We start from the raw sequence: 22,910 nt of genomic DNA, 5'->3' as shown, positions 1-22,910 counted from the left end.
CCAGAAGCCCCAAAAGGGCAAAGGAATGGATTATATTCTACAATCTCCTGAAAGAAGACCATCTGCATACCCATTTTAGACTCCTGACTTCCAGATCTATAAGAGAATAAATCTGTGTTGCTTGAAGCATTAGGTTTGTGGTACTTTGCCACATCAAAAGCAGGAACCAATTCCGTATATTTATTTTGAAGAACTTATATAGGTTGTTTGTTTTTACTGTCTCAAACATGTCTTGAAAAATGGTAGTGGTCTTCCGACCCCTGATGAGTCAGCTTCTGCTTCATGTTATTGTTGTTAGGTGCCATTGAGTGAGTTCCAACTCACAGCCACCCTATGAAAAACAGAGCAAAACACCACCGATTCAGCGCCATCCTCACCAGCAACCCTATGCCGGAGCCCATTGTTGCAGCCGCTGTGTCAACCTATCTGGTGAAGGGCCTTCCTTTTTTGCTGCCCTCTACTTAACCAAGCATGATGCCCTTCTCCAGGCACTGGTCTCTCCTGACAGTATGTCTAAAGCACGGGAGACAGCCTTTCCTCTAAGGAGCATTCTGGTTGTACTTCTTCCAAAACAGATTTGTTTGTTCTTTCGCTAGTCCATGGTAGTTTCAATGATCTTCGCCAGTGTCATAATTCAAATACTTCTTCTTTCGCCTTCCTTATTCAATGTCCAACTTTCACATGTAGATGAAGTGACTGAAAATACTATGGCTTGGGTAAGGTGAACCTTACCAACATCCTTGCTCTTCAATTCTCTACAGAGGTCTTCTGCAACAGATTCACCTACTGCAACTCAACTTTTGATCTTTTGACTGCTGCTTCCATGAGCGTGATTGTGGATCCAAGCAAGATAAAATCCTTGACCACTTCAACCTTTTCTTCATTTATCATGACATTATCTATCGGTCCAGTGAGGATTTGGGTCTTCTTTACATTGAGTTATAATTGACCCTGAAGGCTGCAAGCGCTGAACTTCATCGGCAAGTGCTTCAAGTCCTCCGCACTTTCAGCAAGCAACGTTGTGCCATCTGCATATGGCAGGTTGTCAGCAAGCCTTCCTCCAGTCCTGATGCCACATTCTTCTTCATATAACTCAGCTTCTGATTATTTGCTCCACATACATTTGAATAAGGAAGGTGAGAGGATCGAGCCCTGACACACAGCTTTCTTTATTTAAACTATGGAGTAGTCCCTTGTTCTGTTCACACAGCAGCATATGGATCCACATACAGGTCTGCGTAAGCACACAGTAGCATTCTATAACTCCCATTCTTCTCAAGAATATCCATAGTTTGTTATCATTCACATGATCGAATGACTTGGCAGTCGATGAAATACAAGTAAACGCCTTTCTAGTCTTCTCCCCTTTGAGCCAAGTTCCATCTGACATCAGCAAAGGCATCCCTTCTTTCGTGTCTTCTGAATCCTGCCTGCGCCTCTGGCAGCTCCCCGTCCACGGACTGCTGTAACCATTGTTGCGTGACCTTCGGCAAAATTTTATCTGCGTGTGATATTAATGATGCTGGTCGATAATCTGTGCATTGTGTTGGCTCACCTTTTTCTGGAATGGGTACAAATATGGATCTGTTCCGGTCCGTTGGACAAGTGGCTGTCTTCCAAATTGCTTGGTATCGATGAGTGAGCGCTTCATCGGCTTGTTGAAACGTTTCCATTGGCGTTCCGGCCATTCCTGGAGCCCTGGTCAGGGCTACTGCTTTCAGTGCAGTTTGAACTTCTTTCTTCACACCGTTGGTTCTTGCTCATATGCTGCCTCATGAAATGGGGAAGTGGTGACTCGTTCATTTCGGCCCAGGGCCTCTGCAAAGTCTTTCCATCTTCTTTGAATGCTTTCTGCATCATTCCATATTTTTGCCCAGAGAATCTTTCAATATCGCAACACAGAGTTTCCATTTTTTCCTTGAATTCTGTCAATGTAAGATATACTAAGCATGTACTTCTTTGGGGCTTTCAAACTCCAGGTCTTTTCACATTTTGTTCAAATATTTGACTTTGTCTTCTCAAGCTGCCCTTTGAAATTTTCGGTTCAGCTCTTTGATGTCATCTTTCTTCCACATGCTTTACATACTCTACAAGTAAGAGCAAGTTTCAGAGTCTCTTCTGACACCCACTTTATTCTTGTCTTGCTTTCCTTTTAATGGCCTTTTGCTTTCCTCGTGAATGATGTTCTTGAAGTCCTCCCACAGCTCATCAGCTCTTCAGCCATTAGTGTTCAACGATCAAATCTGTTCTTGAGATGTTCACGAAATTCAGGTGGGAGAGACTCAAGGTCATAGTTTGGCTCCTGTGGACTTGTATTCATTTTCTTCAGCTCAACCTGAAGTTGCTTATGAACAACTGATGGCCTGTTCCACAGTCAACCCCTGGCCGAGTTTTAGCTGCTGATGTTGAACTTCTCCATCTTCTCATCCTAGAGATGGTCAGTTGGATTTCTGTATATTCTAACTAGAGAACTCTATGTGTACAATCACCTTTTGTGTCATTGGAAAAAAGGTATTCTCTCTGAACAAGCAATTGGTCTTACAAAATTATATCATATGATATCTAGCTTCATTTCTATCACCAAGACCATATTTTCCTTCATTTGCATTCTAATCACCAGTAATTATCTGTACATCTTGACTGCATGTTTGATCAATTTCAGACTGAAGACATTGGGAGAATTTTTCAATTTCTTCCTCATAGTTTTGGTGTTTGGGAAGTAAATTTGATAAATAGTTGGATTGATCTGAGGGATAGGTAGGATCCTATCTCAGACAGCATTCTACTTCAAGACAGGCCGTGACACGTCCTAGTTGACAGTGAGGGCTGTCCACTTCTTTTGGGTGTGGCACTCTCATCGTTGTCACCGTAGGATTTTGATTCAGGATGGCCAATAGCAGTCCACGGCAGCTCACTGACACCTGGGATATTGATCTTTTTCGTTCCATTTCATTTTCGACAACTTCCATTTTCCCTGGATTTGTACTTTGTACATCCCAAGTTCAAATTACTAGATTTTGCAGTTTTCTTCTCACCTTGGATGGTGTCCCATCAGCAAATGAAGGTTCAGGCTTTGTTCTTACAGGCTTCACTCCATTCATGTTATTATGGACAACTCTACTTTGAGAAGGCAGCTCCTTCCTCAGTCATTTTTTGAATGCCTCTGATCTTGAGGAGCTCATCAACTGGCAGTATATCTAAGAAGGTTCCGCTTGTATTCAATGGGTCTTCAGGATCTGGCAGTGTTTTGATTCTATTCTTAAGGTTTTCAGGGTTCAATTCCTCCCAAGCGGGCAGTTGATTCTTTCTTCAGAGTCTGTTCTTAGTCTGGACACTGCTGTTCACTTTGGTTGACCCTGCTGGCCTTTGAAATACCAGTGACACAGCTTCCAGCATCACAGAAACACACAAGTCACCACAGTACGACACTGACAGACAAGTAGAAGCTTCATAGTCAACTACTTGGTGACACATCCTCTTCTTAAGTTGTTCAACAGTAAATTCTATGTTCTGAAGGCTATTAAAAAGACTACACTGGGTTTTTTTCCTGGAATGTTACAACATTAAAATACAATGATTAACTTAAGGGCAGTTTTAGAAATTTGGGGGTGGGGGGACAGGTGCTACTACTAGTAGCTGAAATCTATTGAATCAGAAAACTAGTGGGATGACCACTATCAAATAAAACCTATTTTATTATTCACCCCTCGGAAACTATACGTTACATTGGCTTTTAGGCTAGTTTAGTTCAGGCCTTCTTCCTGTGCTAAAATAACCCAGAATAATATTATAGAATTTGTTTTTGGACTTACTGAAAAGTAAAAATACCTTTGATGTCTTTCAGCATCCTTAAGAACCTTTAACCTCTCAATATCCATCCATAGCCACCAATACCTCTCCCCTAAGGTCCCTTTTATAAATTTCTTAAATCTTTCAAACTCTTTTCTATTGCCAATGTCGTAAGTTTTATGGGACATACACCAGTCTGCCCTGGTCTCTGGTCCAATGCTTTCACTCTTTGAACTTAAACTTGCTACTTCCAAGGGCTCTTCTGACTTTTCCTTGGTGGCTTGATCTGCTTCACTTATTAAAGGATTCATCTTTGGGATGGGTTCAAGTATGCCATCAAACACCACTTGTTCTACATTGGTGAAATTGGTTAGACCTGCACTTCCTGTAAGGGGAGTTCCAAGAACTCCGTGAACTGCTGTGTTCACAATAAAGGTGATGTAAGATTTTAAAAATTCTTCATATGATGGGAAGTGCACTGTCAGGCTTTCATCAGGGTCCTCTTGCTTTTCAAGGTACACTCGCAGAAGAGCTTGGGAAGCAGTGTCTCGGATGGCCACGGAGCCTTCTTCAAACTCAGAAATTAATTCCATGGGACGAGATGGGTCCTTTTTCGTCCTGGGGTGAACTCCATCATTAAAGATAGAACTCTCTGTATTGAATCAAGAAAGGGCCATTAGTTTCTAGGTGAACACAGAACTTCTTTTATTAAATATTATAAGGGTTTTGTTTGCTTACCCTCCCCCCACCCCCCAATTCTAATGGGTAGTGACTTCAGAGACCAGAGTCTTTAACAAAGATTCCAACCCCATATTTGGAACCATTAAGGGAAAACTAGACAACAGGGATTCGTTTTTGTCTTCCCTGAACATGGGTAGTTATGGCCCGTGAGCCAAATATTTGAGTTCCCTGATATAGTGGATGTTTAAAAAAAAAGCTTCAAACAGGTTCTTCCTGGTTCAGTTATGACTGAGAAAGCAAACCCAGAACCGACCAGAATATGTAAAATGTAGGTGTGCCAGAATCCTAACCCAAACAGGAAAAATAACAGGTCATCACTCTGCTCGAAACTTAGAAAGCTGGGGCAGCAGGCATACTGCATGGCAACCCAACCTCTGGGACGACAAGAGCAGAAACAATAGCGTCCCCTCAAAGCGGGCTGCCATCCTCTACAAAACAACCACCACTGCCCTCCGGTCACTTCTGACTCCGGTGATGCTATAGAACAGGGCAGAACTTCTCCTGCGAATGTCCAAGGCCATTAACTCTTCACGGGCGGAGAAAGCCTCATCTTTCTCCCTTGGAGTGTGCTGGTGATTTCAAACTGCTGGCCTGTCTCATAGCCACCACGCCCCCAGGGTTCCTCAAGGCTCTGCAAGGCGGTAATCCAGTGTCCCAGAGCTTCGACCATCACTTTCCAGCACACTCACATCTTGCAAATATGTGTCCGTTTTTAGTGTTCTGTCAGTCATGACCGAAGCAGTTCAAACAGTTTGAAGCCCTGTCTGAAAGGCACTGAGGCTGTCCTTGAGTGTTGCTGAGTCCCGTGTAAAAGACTAGAATCGCAGGGTTTCTAGGCTCTGATCTTTATATGAGCAGATGCCACGTCTTTCTCCCTGGGAGCTGCTGCTGGTGGTTTTGAACCACCAACCTTCCCTTCAGCAGCCGTGTACTTCACCATTTCACTCCCGGGGCTCCTTCAATTATCAATATAACAGTTCACTTTCACAATGTAATATTTCAGGCTGATATAAAATGTGGATACAGTCTATGCCAAGTCTACTAAAGAATTCAACTTATGCATTAAGCAATTACATGGGATTTTAATGTTTTGTGTTATATGATCAAAGAAAATTGCCTACCATAAGTTAATAGCACAAAACTATAGCCAGCCTGAGCAAAAATTTTTTAATTTCCTATTTTATCAGAAAGGTTCCGTTTCTATCATACATGCAGCCTGGCACGTCATCTTTGAAGAGGCACAAATACGAATGGATATTTGGGCTTTTTAGAGAGGCATTTGAGCAAGGATTCTCTTGCAGAAATCAGGGAAATCGCTGGCATCGGTGCTTCATGTCTGTTACATGACAAACGCACCCTGGAGCAAAGTGGGGACAAAGCCTGTCTCCTCTTAGAGCCAAATCATGGGCGGTGGGATGCAAACGCCCCCATTGTTGTTTGTATCTCACATTCAGCGTTTTTGACTATCAGTGGGCCGACCGTATCCATTTCACGATCACTGTACTGAACACAAGTATGTCCAACTGCCCTCAATATCAAGAGACTGGACTTTGGTAAACTGGAAAACATCCTGATTTCTCTCTCTCTCTCTCTCTCTCTCTCTCTCTCTCTCTCTCTCTCTCTCTCTCTCTCTCTCTCTCTCTCTCTCTCGGCCAGCAGAGCTGACAGTCAGATACTGGTGAGTGTAGGGCCGTCCTCCTGCATCTCTCTCTTTTCCCGGTTGGTCTGGACTGCCCTCATGTGCTCTGCTTGGTGACTGGGGGAAAGAGCCAGAACCTATATCCCTCCAGCTCTTTCCCATGAGGAGAACCAGGTAGAGATTTCATTTCAATTCCAGAGAAACCAAATTCGTTTCCCCTAGAGGTTTTCAAAAGGAGACCTGTGGCGTACTGGGTTACGTGTTAGGCTGCTAACCAGAGGTCACCAGCAGCCACTCCTCTGGAGAATGAAGAGACTTTCTACTCCCGTAACAGCGACAGGCCCGGGCCCCACATGGGGCAATTCTACTCTGTCCTAGGTGGCAACTCTGCACCGGAATGGACTAGATGGCAGTCAGTCAGAGGTTATCGAAGGTTCACACTCTTTCCAAGGGATTAACTCAGAACTGTTAGCAAACCACCAAGTTCCTCTCCTGAATCCCATCTGGATTGTTCTTTCTCTAGAAATTATCATATGGTAAGAAATAGTGCCCCCGCTTTATCCCAAAGGGTCAAAAATAAATCTTGTAAATGTGGCAGGAAATAAAGGCGAGACAAGCATCCACTGACTACTTAAAGCAAGATCAGCGGTTCAAACCCACCAGCCACTCTGCAAGAGAAAGAAGAGGCTTTCTGCTCCCGTAAAGGATTACAGCACTTGAAATACACAGGGACTGCTCCACTCTGTCCTGCAGGGTCGCTGAGTCAGAAGCAACTTATTGGGCAGTGAGTTTGGTTTAAGAGTCTTATTAAGTGCCAGGCATTTGACCATTACCTATACATACATGATGTAGTATTCTAATTTTATAGATTAAAAAAAAAGTTAAGCTCTGAGCAATTATCAAAATTATCACAGTTGAGATCTAAATCCCTGGTCTTTTTTTCCCTGTCAATTTGCTGCTCAAAACAGAAGGATGTAAAATAGAGGGCTCATTTTTCTCCCAACCCTTCAGTAACGCTGTGACACCCGCAACCTGTCCTCCCTGCTTACCAGAAGCGGAAGAGGTAAGCGGTGGCTCCTCTCTGCTGTGGGTCACACAGCAGGGCAGTGAAAAGGTTGTTGATGTCTGCTGGCTCTCCTTGGCCAATGCAAACCAATCTTTTGTTTGCGTATAGGAGGCCTGGGTGGAAAAGAGGACAATGGTTTAACATAGGAGTCCCAGTAGGCTTCCCATCCCAAACGTGGACCAATCGCTACAGTGACAGTAAAGTTAAGCAATGCAGTGAGTAAAGGGGATAGTATCCCTTTGGGACAGTTTTCTGATGGTGAAGCTACTTTTAGCAGACAGTGGTTATTTGGTGGTAGGATTTTTCCCTTCCCTGTGAAGACCGGTCCTGTTCCCAGCCAAGGCACCACTCCGTAGTTCCACCATTGTTCAGTCAGTAGGAGAGTGCACACTGCTATGCTGCTGAACTTTCCAGTAGAGCTTCCAGACTAACCAACTAGAAGGAAAGGCCTGGCAATCTACTTCCAAAAATCACGCAAAGAAACACCATATAGAGCACAATCGGTCTACTCTTGCAGCAATCAGGGGAACGGGGCAGGACAGGGAAGAGTTCTGTGCCTTCACAGATGAGGTTGCCATGACTCGGGATCACTGCATCAATAAGAACTGGTCCGTGTTCCACCATTTCAAGAGGCAGCATACGGTCGAGAACTGATGGCGTTAAAGGAAGAAATCCAAGCTGTACTGAAAGTCTTAGTGAAAGCAAGACTCCAGGAATTGATGGATTGTCAACTGCAATGTTTCCAAAATCTGCTGCAGCACTGGACTATGCCAAGAAATGTGGAAGGCAAGTACCTGGCCAGCCAACTGGAGAAGATCCATATTATGCCACTGTGCCCATTCTACCAATGTGGCCTAACCGAATGTGGAAGTTAGCAAACAATATCATTAATATTCCTTGCAAGTAAATTTTCTGCTGAAGGTAATTTTTAAATGGTTGCTGTGGTACATTGATAGGAACTGCCAGGAATTCAAGATGATTAATGTGATTCAAGTATGATTCAAGCATAATTGAAGCTGAAGTGGGTGTGATATAAGGACCATTGTCACCGATGTCAGAGGGACACTGACAGAGGGCAAGACAATACCTGTGTTTCATTGGCTACACAAAGGCATTTGACAGTGTGAATCACAGCGAACTATGCATACTGTTTGAAGAGCAGGAATTCCAGAACACATCGTCGTGCTTGTTCAGAATCTGTACGTGGAGCAGAAGGCACGCATTCTAACAAAACAAGGGGATGCTGCATGGTTTGAAATCAGGAAAGTGGGGTGCCATTCTGACCTTGTGCTAATGGCCTCCCTCTACTAGACCATGTGTCTGTGTCTTTGTGCTGTCTTTTTAGACTCAATGAATGTTCCCTAAAATTATTTCTAAAAAGAATAAAATTTGGAGAAGTGTGAGCCAAGGTTGTGGACTTTCACCCCATTTATACAATCTGTAGGATAACAAGTAATCAGAGAACCTGGATAGTGTGAAGAACATGGCGTGAGGGTTGGAGGAAGGCTGATTAACAATCTCCCATGCACAGACAGCACAACCCTGCCTGCTGACAGTAAGGCCCACTGGAGGCACTTGCTGAAGAAAATCAAGGATGGCAGCTTTTGGGATAGATTGCAACTCAATGTGAAGGAAACAAAAATCCTCACATCTGGATCAATAGGCAGCATCATGATGGAAGATGCCAAGAATTCCATTTACTTGAATTCATACTCAACCCTGTTGGAAGCAGGAGTCATGGAACAAAACAAGGAGAAGGCACAGGCATCACTTTGAGGACTAAGGTATGCCTGACCCAAGCCATGGTGTTTCCAATCACTTCATATTCAGGTGCAACCTGGACCATGAATAATGAAGGCGAGAGGAAATTAGGTGCATGCTAATCATGGTGTGGGCAAATATTGAATATTGAAAGTACCATGGACTTCCAGAAGAACAAGTGGATCTGTCTTGGAGGAAGTAAAACACTGCCAAAGTGTTCCTTAGACGAGAGGATGATGAGACTCTGTCTCGTAAACTTCGGACATGTTACTAGGAGAGACCAGGTTCTGGAAAAGGGAATCTGCTTGGTCACGTGGAATGACAGTGGGAAAGAGGAAGACCCTCAATTGGGGGGATCGACACAGTGGCCGCATCAACGGGCTCAGAAACAGCAATGGTTGTGAGGATGGCGCAGGACTGTTTCGCCTTGCACAAGGGTGCACAAGGGTGCACAAGGGTGCATAAGGGTGCACAAGGGTGGTTGCAAATCAGAACTGACTCAGTGACACTAACGACGTCTCTTGTTGTGGTTTAAATAATGCAAAGGCTTGAAGAACTTTAAATCCTCAAACACAGAGCTGCAGAAAAGGGGATAACATATAGCTAATATACATATTATTAACTCTATATAATCAAGCGAACAAAAATGAAATTTTCACCTCGGAAAATAGTAAGTAAACTAATTTGGTTTTACCCCCTTCCTTAATTTGATTGAATTCACATGTAAGTAATCCTAACCTAATCCCTTAGATGGAGTCCTCTAGATCTTATTCTTGGGTTTCTATTATTAGGATGTATTTTTATGACATTCCTAACATTTCCATAAGAGAAAAAAATACGTAAAAATAAATAAGCGTAAGGGGGAAAATGTGCCTTATGCTATGGAAATAATGGAACTAGTGTTCTTTTAAGCATGGTGGCCAATTATTACTGAAATAAATGCTAAATTAAATATGACCTAAAGCTGAAAAAAATTCAAGCCAAGATAGCATGAGTCTACCCATTCCAACAGAGATGGCAAATAAACCGCCTCTTACACGACATCCTTGATCAATTGGAAGTGCCTGCCCAGAGGACTGTGTTGAAAGAATTCGAAGCCAAGCTCCAGCTCGGCAGGAAAGCTGCTACAATTAATTGGCAATGTCTGTCAAGGACAGAAACGAAGAGAGGACAGGCACATGGGCCACATATTTGTTGTTCCTCACGGTGAGGAAGAGACCATTGTCTGTCATTATAGAATTGTGTTCGAGGTGTAAGTGCCCAGAGGCAGCAGCTGACCAAAGATCAAATGGCAACTCTCACTATACCACGATTCTCCCAATGGGGGCATTTGATTCTCACTTAAGTCTTTACAAATAAATAGAGAATGCCCAACATGTCTCTAATCATGGAGGATACGTTTATCTTAGACTAGTAGTTAAACTAACGTATTTCACTACCGAGGAAAAGCACAGCCAATAGTTAAGACTCCATTTATCACCTTTTTAGAATAAACAGCATAAAGAGCCCTTGCCGTCACATGGACTCAGATTTGTGGCGGTCCGGTGTGCTACTAAATTGAAATGGATTTTCTTGGTTGGCCATGATCCTTTCTGGAGGCTGATCTCGCCAGCACTACTGGGTGAGTGTAAGCTGCCAACCTTTGGGTTTGTATCCAGTGCAAACCGCCTGCCCCCCTGCCCCCCCACCCCCCGCCGCCCCAGGAGACCTCATGAAAGTCACAGAATTCAAATTCGGGAGTGAGCCATGAAACCATAGCGAGAGTCCAAGATACTCCTGCTTCCCAACTTGCACTGAACACGTTCTTCAATCCTGCTTTTGTTCCTTTGCACATGTGAGGGTAATGTCTCTACCTGCGTTTCAGGTGCCAGAGCACAGTCAGTTGGTCAATGAGTGAACCATAGGAATTACTGCTAAGTCTGTTTTAGGAGTACTTGAAATCACTCTTCTTATTCAAGTGAAAGGAAATCCCAGGGCCTAAAAGACCCTTGAGACATTTCATTGAAGTGCCACATCTCTTTAACTCTCTCTCTCTCTCTCTCTCTCTCTCTCTCTCTCATACTTTTACCTCGCCCAGAGAAATGTAGAACTTTTTCATGATGATTAGGTTTTCTTCTTCAACTGGAGGAGGAGGTACACTGAGTGGTTTCTGCTGCAGCCAGGGGCAAAATTCTGTATCTAAGGAGATATTCGTGCCTGTTCTGCTCCATCTTACTTGGGAGACCAACTTGGCCAACCTGCATGTTAGAAACCAGACTTGAAGTAAGTTTCAACACCGACACATTATTTTCATGTCAAACTGCCCTCTAAAATCTGTAAGATAGTCCTCTCCCATAAACTTCAAACTCACTGCCATAGAATCTATTCTGACTCACAGTGACCCAAAGGGGAGGGTGGAACTAGTGGGTTTCCAAGACTGCAAATCATTTTTTAAATCACTTTATTGGGGGCTTGTACAGCTCTTATCACAATCCATCCATCCATCCATGTGTCAGCGCATTTGTACATTTGTTGCCGTCATCATTTTCAAAACATTTTCTTTCTACTTGAGTCCTTGGTATCAGCTCCTCATTTTCCCCCTCCCTCCTCACGAACCCTTGATAATTTATAAATTATTATTTTTTTATGTCTTACACTGAATGATGTCTCCCTTCGCCCACTTTTCTGATGTCCGTCCCCCAGGGAGGGGGTTATAGGTAGACTGCTGTGATCGGTTCCCCCTTTGTCCTCCCACCTTCCCCTACAACTGTAAATCTTTATGAGAATAGAAAAACTTTGTCTTTCTCTCACAGAGCAACTAGTGATTTTGAACTGCTGACCTTGAAGTAATCAGCCTAAAAGGTGACCCACTATACCAAATGACAATAATAAGTTGTTTATTCATGGAGCATTAGCAAAGAATTACTTTGCTTTAATTGATTTGATTTGTCTTTTTGGAATGATAATCAAATGTTGGCAAAAATTTCAGAATGCTTAACATGTACACTTTGAAAATCAAAAGACTTCAAGGAAAAATAAGCCCCTCCACCATGACACTTTATCTTTTTCATAACATTTTTTACTGTGTTACACAGAAACGCCATTGTTACCACCAGATAAAATGAGTGAAGAAGTACAGGGACATTCGGGTGCTGTTTCTGTGATGTCGCTTTGGGAAAGAAAAGTTAGGTGTGTGTTTTTCTTAAACCTGAGTTCTATCACTCCAATTCTTCCGCATGTAGGATTCAGAAGTCAAAGAGGGGTTTTTTAAGTATACTATTGTACCAAGCAAGTACCCCCAAAAATATTCTATGTGGAAAAAGTAATAGCCTTTTAGAAAAAAAAAGTGTATACGTTGATGGGATTACAATACCTGTATTCAAAGTAGCAATCGCTTTCCAAAAATGCGGGGAGTCTTTCTTTTTTGATCCACTTAATACCTTGCTCCCGCCTAAGACACTGTTAGAGGACAAATGAAAAAGTGTCACATGAAACCCTCTCTCTGAACAATTAAAGCGAAGTACAAAAGCGAGAATGAGCGCTGGTGATCACTGGGAGAATCATGTGTACCTTCCATGAGGCGCTTCCAAAGGGCTGTGGAAAATTGGAATGAAAAGATAAGGGAATCTTCCACTAACTGTTTGAAGCCCCATCATATTGGCACAAAAGGGAACCAAAACCCAGAGCCACAGATTCGAGGCTTTCTGGAACCTCTTTTAATTCTCTTAACAATCCTGTACCAACTACTGTCATCCAGTTTACAGATGAACAGATCCAGTCCAGAAAACGTGCGCACCTTATTGGAGGAGAAGGAACACACAGTCGGTCAGTCTGGGTGTTTTCAAATCACAACCACAGAGGGAATTTGCCAGGAAAACTTGGTAAGGCCACTGTGATCCCAACATGCCCCTTGTTCCTCCAAGCTTTAAAATGTGTGGTTGAATATCCAACATCCCCAGGGAATATCCAGGGCATGCCAAGGTTAAGCTGAAAGAAAAGACCGTGCACTTAAGGAGCCTCCAGGCAGCCAACTAGGATATACAGGACTCCTGCAAGCCAGGGGCATAGACTTGTATGCGAGCCCAGGTGGGCACGAAAACCAGGAAAGGATTCCCACAGAAAAGGCCACGCTCGGAGAGGAAGCATGCTGAGTGAGGATGGGGAAGGTGGCAGGAGTGGAAACAAAAATGGGTTTGATACAACCAGATTGCAACCTGGAGGATGAGGCAGGCAAGACTGAAGCAGCCGTTGGGAGACCTCATTATAAACTTTATGAGATTTTTATCTTTAAGTTATGAGGACAATACAAAATTATTGAAAATTTTATTACAGTTGCTATTCATCCTAAAACCCTTATTCCCGGTTGGTTCTGGTTTACTATTCCTTTACCCAGAACTCTAAAGAATGACAGTACCTTGGACATTAATCAAATGCCACCAATGAATAAAACAACTCATAAAGTGTGTATCTCAGCGAGGACAATGTCTGGTTTTATGGGGCTTCTTTTTAAAATGTGACTATCTGCTAGAGCCCTGGTGGCCTTCTAGGGTAAGTGTTGGATGGCTAAGCCACAGGGTTAATAGTTCAAACCAGCCCTCTGCTTCTCAGGAGAAAGATGAGGCTAGCTGCTCCCGTAGAGATTTACCACCTTGAAAAACCCTATATACACAAGTTAGTAGCAACCAGATGGCAATGGGTCTGGTTTTGTTTGGGGGACACTGATAAGGTAATAGTTGTGCTCCAGTATTAGCACTAGTGTTGATGCAGAGGCCGTTATTAACGCCAAGTGAGCAAAGTGAATGCCCACTTAATATGCTGCAACATCTGACAAGCTGAAGCTCGTGGGGGTGCATGGATGTGTAAAGTCACACACAACAAAGTCATGAGGCTTCCCAGGGTTGGAAAACTCAGCACACAATGGTTTCCTCCTGCTCATCAAAACAAAACAAAAAAACCACCCACTTGCCCTTCTGAGTAATGAAATAAATAGTAGAATGAACGATGGGGACAGTCAGAACCTAAACAATAGTGTCTTGCTGATTGTCTCCTTGCTTGTCAGTGGTTTCTGAAGGACATTTGGATCCTGCAGTGAGGAAGACGTCACATAGGGACCACACTAGGGGACCACACTGGCCATCACCCAGGACTCGAGTTTTCATTAACAGTGAAGCCACTTGATGTGGAAAAACCAGCATGAACCCTGGAAGAATTCTATAGGTTTGTCAGATGAGTCAGTTCTCCTAAAACCAGTATCTACCTGCTGAACAATTCACCTACAATCCCTCGCCTTCTGAGATTTACACAGTGGCCCTAACCTTAAAATGCAAAGCAAGGAAAATCAGAAGTGGAAGAAAAGGCTGCATTTGGGCACGTCGGCCAAGGTCGAGGAGTTGGTCTCCTATTGGAGTCTCACACCCTTTGCACATAGCATCAGGCGAGGCCAGTCCCGGGAAAAGGACGTCCTGCTGGGGAAAGCGGAAGGTCAGGGGAAAGAGGAAGGCCTTCCACGAGGGGGTGGCACAGAGGTGACACGGTGAACAACTGCGAGGGTGGCCCGGGACCAGGCGGCACAGGGGCGCTACGAGTCGGAACCTACTCTCGACAGCCCGGCAACAATGAGTCAGCTCGAGAATTCAGTGCTTCCTTTTGCTGATATATTCATATGTGCCATACTTAGAATCAGAAACGCCCATCCTCAAATTTATGCATGCGCTGTTATTTCCTTATCCTTGAATGGCGGCTTCATTAAAGGATATTTCAGGGATGGAGTAAGGAAAGGTTACAATATCAGAAATGCAAACCTTTCACGAGATGATTAAATAGTGCGCCCTCCTGAACTCTTTTTTAAAATTTTTTTTTCAATTTTATATTATATATATTTAATATCACAAAAAATTGAATGTTTTTTTGTTTGCTTTTTGTTTTATTTTTTATGCTGTTTTCCTATAAGCAGTTATGTTTCAATGTGGCTGATCTCATGGTGCCATTTAGCATCATATTCTATAAAAGAAATATAGAAACTCTACGTCATGGCAAATAAGAAATGTCTTAAACACAAAAGTTGTACTTGTCATCACCTTACCTTGAAACGGCAGCTTTTTATTAGCCTTGTGTGTGTGTGTGTGTGTGTGTGTTTGACAACTGCCATAAGAATAATTCCAATTTCATAGAGAAAGTATTCTTTCTCAATTGCCCGGGACCCGATCACCTCTCTGACAGAAGGACATTCCCATGCCAGAAGGTCAGGTAGCACCACCGAGGCAGTGGCCTGTCAAACACGGCGAAAATCTGACCGAACAAGAGCACGGCAGCCAAGCTATTGAGGACTGAGTCGTGCTTCCCTGGAGGGTAGGTGCCAACAGACTCCAAGTGTTTATGCAGAATGGGCTGGGAAAAGGAAGACATCCTGAAAAGACTCCCTGCATTAATGGACTCATCATGTATCCGTTCCTGTGGTCATTTAGGAACTGGGCCCAGATGTCAAGATGTCCTATTGGGCAGTCTAGGAGGGGTCTAGCCTCTGTCAAGTGATTTCAACTCAAAGTGACCCAGAAGGACAGAGGAGACCTGCCCTGTGCAGTTTTCAAGACTATCAATCTGGGTGTGTAACTTTCTTTTTTTTTAATCAATTTATTGGGAGCTCTTACAGACATCATGTCATTCCATAGTTCAATCACATCAAGCAGCATGGTACAATTGCTACCAGAATCTGTTTCAAGACATTTTCTTTCTTCTTGAACTCCTCAATATCAGCTCCCCTTATCCCCACCCTCTCCCCCAGGAACCCTTATTTTATTTCTTTTTCACTACATCTTACACCATCCAATATATCCATTCACTTACGACTCTGTGGTTCGCTCCCCTCGAGTGGGGTTATTCAGGCATCACTGCTATCAGCTCCCACGTCCCCCCTTTCCGAAGCCCTCACTTCCTGTTCCTTCAGGGAACCATTACTCCTGTTACTATTTCTGAAGGGTTATCTATTTTGGCTTTCATGTATCCAATGATCTTCATTAAACAAATGAACATATGCAGGTCAAACATGATTAAGGAGGTAAAACAAATAAAAACCATAATGGTAAGGAGAGGAAATATTAAAGAACTAGAGGATAGTTGTTTTTTATCGGTGCTAAGCTACACCCTGGATTTATATCCCTTCTGAGAAGGACTGTCCAATTAACTTGCAGGTGGGTTTTAGGTCTCCACTAAATCCCCATCCCTTCACATCGATTTGGTTGTTTGTTTTTGAACTTCTGATATCTTTTCCTGTCAACACCTCATGTTCACACAGGCAGGTGTGCTTATTCCATGTGGGCTTTGTTGATTCCTTGCTAGATGGCTGCTTGTTTGACTACAAGCCTTTAAGACTCCAGACGCTATATCTTTTAATAGTCGGACACCATCACCTTTCTTCACATTTGCTTATGCACCCATTTTGACTTCAGCAATTGTGTGAGGAAGGTATCTACAATGCCACCTTATTAGAACAAACCGCTCTTATACTGATGTCAGATTTAAGTAGAGGCCCAAAGTGCATCTGCTACCTTGTTGCATTTGCATCTATGTACATGTATTAACATATATAACTATATTTAAATATTTATATATTTGCATGTCTATATATTTTTCTTTCTTCTTCTTTCCTCTTTTTTTTCTTTCCCTGCCCCACTGTCATGCTTTCCCATCGTTAGCCTCTCAGTAATTCCTCTCAGATACAATTCCATTGATCAAACACGATCAGAAAAGATACTGTGAATCTTTATGGAAGTAGATTGCCACATCTTTCTCCTGTGAAGCATCTGGTGGATTTGAACTACTGACTTTGGGGATATCAGCCTAGCACTTTAACCACTGTGCCACCAAGGCTCCTACAGACCATTAGGAGGTGTCAAACATGACATCGCAAAGGCCTATTGATAACTGCTTTGATGCTCAATGAATTTTGCTGGAGATCTTTGGCATTACTTGGGGTTGTGATATATGGATATCTCCTTTCACCTTTTAACATTTCATTATATTAAAATATTTCATACTATTGAACCATTCTTTCCTTCCTCAATTACACTTGGTTTTGACCTTTTTTATTTTGCCATACTTCAGGATTCTACTTAACAATACCCCATTAAGATCTTAAAATCAGGATATAAGTGAAATTATCGTTTAGGGGTACTGTGATTATTGGGTTTTTCAGTTTTATTTTTTTGGGGGGGGTTTCAGTTTTATATAAATCATAAGAACACTTGGGACTTTTTTTCTCTTGCTCCGTAAGGCATTTTTTGTTGTATGTAAAGCATTCCTTTAAAGACCATGTTTCTTCTGTAAGTTCACTAGAGACAGGGGCCGTACTTATTCACTAGGGTAGCTTTAATGTCTAACAGCATAGCAACAGCATAGCAGAGTTACAACACTCACCTGGTTAAATAAATTAACATATGCTCTCAAGCTTTAGTTCAACAGACGTCAGCTCACACTTTGACATGCCTCACACGTGGTAGCTTGTTGGTGAGCAATACAGACACTGATGCCCTGCCCTCAAAATGCTTGCAATTTCCATACCAAAACCTCGATTTAGTGACTGTATTCATTTTCCTTAACTTCTTTTAATCTACCCCTCACCCTTACATAAGCAACTAAATGGTATCCATTTTGAAGCCAGATAAGTAGCCAGACTTTTAATTATTCTATTTTATATTAGATGGTATCCAGTAAACAAAGGAAGTGATGACTTCTTTGACAACAAAAGGGAAATTTCCCAATGAAATCTACTAATGATAAACCAAACTCACTGCCATCGGTGCCGACTCATAGCAACCCTTCAGGGCAGCCCTCTGAGTTTCTGAGACTGTCATTTTTTGTGGGAGTAGAAAGCCCTACCTTTCTCCCATATACTACTAATAGTAACTATTATATAATCATTATCATTTTCCCCCAAAGAAAAACAACCCTCCTTAATCTTATATCTTTAAGTACCCCAGAAGGGAAACACTCCTAAGGTGTTGGTCTAACCCTTTTGCTAAAATGATTGATTTGGGTGTAAGTGAACAGCAAAGGCAGAAATAAATTTTAACTCAGCAATAGAAGAACTAGGGAAATTTTGGACTGGAGTAGAGCTACACCTTCAGTGTCTCATTTTTAGTCTAATTCTATCGGGGATTGTAAATCAATGGAAAATATGTTTAATATTTTTCAATTTAAAAGTCGATGGAAAATGTTTAATAAAATTATTAAACATCCATTCATATTCCATTTGATCTACATAACACACCTAAGTAGTCTGTAGAGAGGCATCACTGGACAGATGATGAAGAGAGAATTCATCCAAGTGACGTGTTCAAGTGCCCAGACTAGTGAGTTGCAGAGTAGACATGAGCATCCACATCTCCTGACCTTGCTCTAAGGAGATCCAGAAACTAAGAGTAGAGTTTAAGGACAAAGGCGACAAATCTGAAATCTGAACTGCATGACAGGATTGGTTTAGAACCCAAATAGAATAAAATTTCTGTACACTCACCTTTTCTAGAATGTGTCTCCATTATAAAAGAAGGGATAGACATGTTCATAATGTCCAAAAGTGACTTGGTATTCTAACTAGTCAGAGTATATTCAGTAAGCCTTTTATACTGATCATCAAACAGCAATGAAACTGCTAGACTACCACAGCCATTGACCCACACAGATGACGGAGCAAGTAACAAATGCTGGGGTAAATATAATAACATGTTCTCTAAGGTAGTTACCTCTCATCTCGGGAAGCACAGCGCAAGCCATGTTAATCTCAACAAATACTTTATGCGTCTAGCAAGACAGACGCTCAAATGAGTTTTCTTACCATAATATTGTAGTTGACATTCAGGGTGTCATCCTCCAAGGAAGCACTCATTGCAGGAGGTCTGACATCATTCTTCCCTTTCCTTACGACATCATAGATGGGATTTCGAGGCTGCTGGCTTTGTAGAATTTTTCTCAGTTGCTTTTCCAGAAGTTGTGGAGCATTGTTAATTACTTCGAAAACACCATAATCGGCATTAAATCTTAAAGCCTCTGAAAAGGTCTGTAAAATAAGTGTAAAAAAATAGCCTTTAAATTTACCCAACTCATCGTCGTGATAAAAGAGACCTTGATCGTGACATAGGTACACATATCCCTTCATAAGATGTTAGGGCCTTGATCACATCCTCTTCCCTTTTAAAGGTGTGAAAATCCCTTGACTAGAGGTAAGAGAACTAAGGAATCCTTCCTTCCCAATCCACTTCTCCCGGGAAATAAGTGACAAAGAATCTCATGGCAGAAATCCTCTTCTTGTGAACATCGTACCTCCGTGGCTCTGTGAAAGTGGGAGACATGCCTGGTGTCTATGGACAGCCTATGGAGACCTATGGTAGGCCTCTTAGAAGGGGTCGACTACTAGGAAAGAATTAGTAAAGGAAGAAGAAATAATGCTCCCACTGCCTGCCTCATCCCCAGGAGCCATGAAGACCAACAATCTCCATTGCCCAAAAGGAGAAAATTAAGTTCAATGTGTTCTTCATTTAAGAATATTTCAACACCATTCCTCTCAATGTGACCCAAAAAAAGTGAAAGAGAATAATAGTCTAAGCTTTTCTCAGTAATGACCCAATACTGCCAACTTTTCTTTAAGGGCAGTTAATATACAACATAATGGTTCATTAGAAAGAGAAGTGAGTCCAGAGAGTTGAGTTTGGCCAGCTTGCCAGTAAGTAGCTCTATGCCATTTGGTAAGTTACTGGACATCTTTGGGACCTCCGTCTCCATATGGCACAAATAAATTGTTGTGGGGATGAACTGGTTAGGTCTTGCCCCATGTTGGTCAATAATTCTGGATTCAGATTCTATTTGTAGACTATGAATTTATTTTAGGACACCTTCCATGAACTTCCTGTATAAATATAGTAGAAGATACTAAAAGCTTCCTCTTGGATTAGCAAACGTCCTAGAGAGAGCACTAATCCTTTCAAGGTTTACTAAGGTATTGCGAGATATACTGGAGTTACAGTTGAATAACTGACAGCCGTGATTTTAGAACTGGGGCTGTAAATGACACGTCAGATATTATTACATGCCTTAAGTCTGAGCGTCTCCCCTTCTAAAGAATTTAAACACAGACGAGAGGGTTGCAGATGAGTATCAGTCCAGGAACCAAAAAGGCCTCTGAGAAAAGACATCCCCTCAAAATGACGAGGGAGCTCAGTGTGCGAAACTAAACCAAACGCACTGCCGCCGAGTCCAGTCTGACTCCTAGAAGCTCTGGTGACAGAGTGGTGTAGACATTAGGCTGCTAACATCATGGTCAGCAGTTCAAATGCACCAGCCTCTCCAGGGAGAAAGAAGATGCTTTCTACTCCCCTAAAGAGCTACAGCCTCTGAGCCCCGAGTGCTACCTTGTCCTATAGTGTCGCGATGAGCTCAAGGAGGAAGCAGCAGTAATGAGTGGTAGATTAGGTTTAGGGTTTCTTCAATAAATTTCTGTCATGGGTTGCCTTCTGCATCTCTCCTTAAAAACATAGGATTCCAAACAGTCAGCACTTGCCTTAAGTGTCATAAAATATTTCCCCTGAATGACACAATCACTAGACTAAACAGTAGTGATGAATGGATCTGTTGGTAACGGAGACCAGATTGGTTGGGGCAAGGAACTGAAAATGCATGTCAAATATTAACTGGGGTGGGAAGAACAAAGCAATACAAGATAAAGGATCACCTGGTAATGATTTCTTTGTACTTCTGAGTACCCATGAAATGAGAACAAGCTTGACTTTTACGTAATTTTTCTTGTTCTTGTGGCTGCCTCCTACTCTCACAAAAGAGCTCTTGAAAATGCTAAAAACCAAACTGTCACTTTGAAGACATAAAGTGCATGCCCTCATACGTGTCAGAGTAGAAGAGTGCTCCACAGTCTTCAATAGTTGATTTTTCACAAGTGTCTGACCAAAGTTTTCTTCCCAAGTAGCTCTGCGGGGATTCAAAGCTCCTACCTTTCCATTAGCAGCCAAGCTTATTCATTGTTCATACCATCCAGGAACTCCATAAAGTGCTATATTAGGGCTATGACAAGTTCGTCTGATCCCAGAGAGAGAACATTTCCCACATGTTACTACATCTCCTTTCTTATGATACAGCGAGCACGTGTTGGCCGCTGACTTTAGGGCAGGCACTGCGCTAAGGAGTGATCCTAGGAAGTGAGTGGAGCGGGGTCTAAACCCAAGGTGCCCTGGTACTAGTCTGAGCTCATAGCACTCTGGCTATTACTAGTTGTTAGTCCGAGTAGACTAGAGAAACAAATCCATAGACCCTCCTATGTGCCTAAGAAAGAGCTTTATATACAAGAGAACTGAACATTAACATCCCAGCCCAGTCCAGATCAAGTCCAAGTTCAATAGTAGCCCATATGTCCGATACCAATCTATAAAGTCCTCTTCAGACTCACGAAACACATGCAGGAAGATCACAAGCCAGTGGGTGGATCCAGTGGTGTTGTAAGCATCTCAGTGCTGGCAGGGGTCTCCACATGGCTTCTCCAGCTCAGGGCACTAGCGTAGTTCCATGTGTCTTGTGAGATGTAATGTCTCCCAGGAAGTGAGCCAAGAGAGAGTGTCTCTCGCCACCAAGAAGGAATACAGGAGTTCCCAGAATCCTTAGAAGAAGGCCATGTCCACACAGAGGCCTCACTGGCTATAACCTGAGTGACAGGCTAGACTCCACCCCTTCACTCTTAATCCTCTCAAATTGACAAATGATTATATAACCACCACACTAGTAAAGGCACAGAGGCTTGGAGCAACGTGGTATATGCGGGTAATTGGAAAAACACAATGCCTGCCATGGAGATAGAAATTTTACAAAACAGAAGGGAAAAATTTAAGGTAAGTGAGATCCAAAAATAAACCCCCAAAACCCAGAACATACGGTAGCTCAGCTCACTCAGAGTCCATTCCACTCTCCTGAAATCTGGAGGCTGAAAACGAAAAGTAGCATTTCTCAGACTCCTTTGTGGCTATGTTCCCCCATGTGACTCAAGCCCTGCCTCTTGAATGAACCTACAAAAAATATCTGTGCTAAGCCAAGTTAAGTGTGAAAAGAGGCATCGACTCAATGGCAGGTGAGCTTGTTTTTCATTATGTCTAGTCTAGTTATCATACTTTAAAGATAATCTGGCTAAAATAGAAACTATCCAGAGAAAGATGCACAAAATGATCAACTAAAAGAAATGTTGGATAACTGATGTATGCCTCTGATATTTATCGGTCGAAGTGGTTCTAACTAGATAATGTCAAGGTCTCTCCCTTATCTGCTGCTTCATCACTCCATGGAGGCAAAGCACCCACTCTCTAAGATCACCCCACTCCTCTACTGGTCAATGTACTCATCTACTCAGTGAATACTTATTGAATCCTCCTTGGGAAATCCTGGTGACCTACTGATGAATAGGATATTGCCATATTGACTGAGCCAATCCAGAGAGGCCCCCACCGAGCCGTAACTGAATGAGTAAGATACAGATCCTACCCTCAGAATGTGCGCGGCCTTCTCCAGGAAGACAGCTGAGTCAGTACACAATACACAACACAGACGAGCCAGCATGAAGATGGTCCCGAAAGCCAGCACAGGAGACTCCTCCTGAGTCAAGATCATCCCTTACAATTCTTGAACGCAGCCATAAAGCATAACAACACCACCTCTCACGAAGCGCATCACAGTCCCTTAGTCATCTGGCATTGAAATGAGTCATCATGGGGGAGGGAAAGAAAAAAGAGGAGCTGATACCAAAGGCTCAAGTAGAAAGAAACTGCTTTGAAAATGAGGATGGCAACATAAGCAGGAAGGTGATGGATACAATTGATGTATGGACTGTTATAAGAACTGTAAGGGGGGGGGGAAGAACTACAAGAGCCCCCAGTAAAATGATTTTTTTAAAGA

General features: G+C 42.6%; 1 protein-coding gene across 1 annotated transcript in view; it reads right to left on the bottom strand.

Moving 5' to 3' along the window:
- The window catches only part of RGS22 (regulator of G protein signaling 22), a 140,643-nt gene that overhangs the window by 89,827 nt on the left and 27,906 nt on the right, over positions 1-22,910 (bottom strand). Inside the window, exons 4-8 of the mRNA XM_075549437.1 lie at positions 18,805-19,026; positions 12,349-12,434; positions 11,065-11,233; positions 7,219-7,348; positions 3,829-4,441 (exon numbers count right to left, since the gene is read on the bottom strand). Coding sequence (XP_075405552.1) covers positions 3,829-4,441; positions 7,219-7,348; positions 11,065-11,233; positions 12,349-12,434; positions 18,805-19,026 — 1,220 coding nt within the window. The remainder of the gene's footprint in view (positions 1-3,828; positions 4,442-7,218; positions 7,349-11,064; positions 11,234-12,348; positions 12,435-18,804; positions 19,027-22,910) is intronic.

This window comes from Tenrec ecaudatus, chromosome 5, assembly GCF_050624435.1.
Source record: "Tenrec ecaudatus isolate mTenEca1 chromosome 5, mTenEca1.hap1, whole genome shotgun sequence".
Classification (NCBI taxonomy): Eukaryota; Metazoa; Chordata; class Mammalia; order Afrosoricida; family Tenrecidae; genus Tenrec; species Tenrec ecaudatus.
This window is presented reverse-complemented; position numbering and strand designations above follow the sequence as displayed.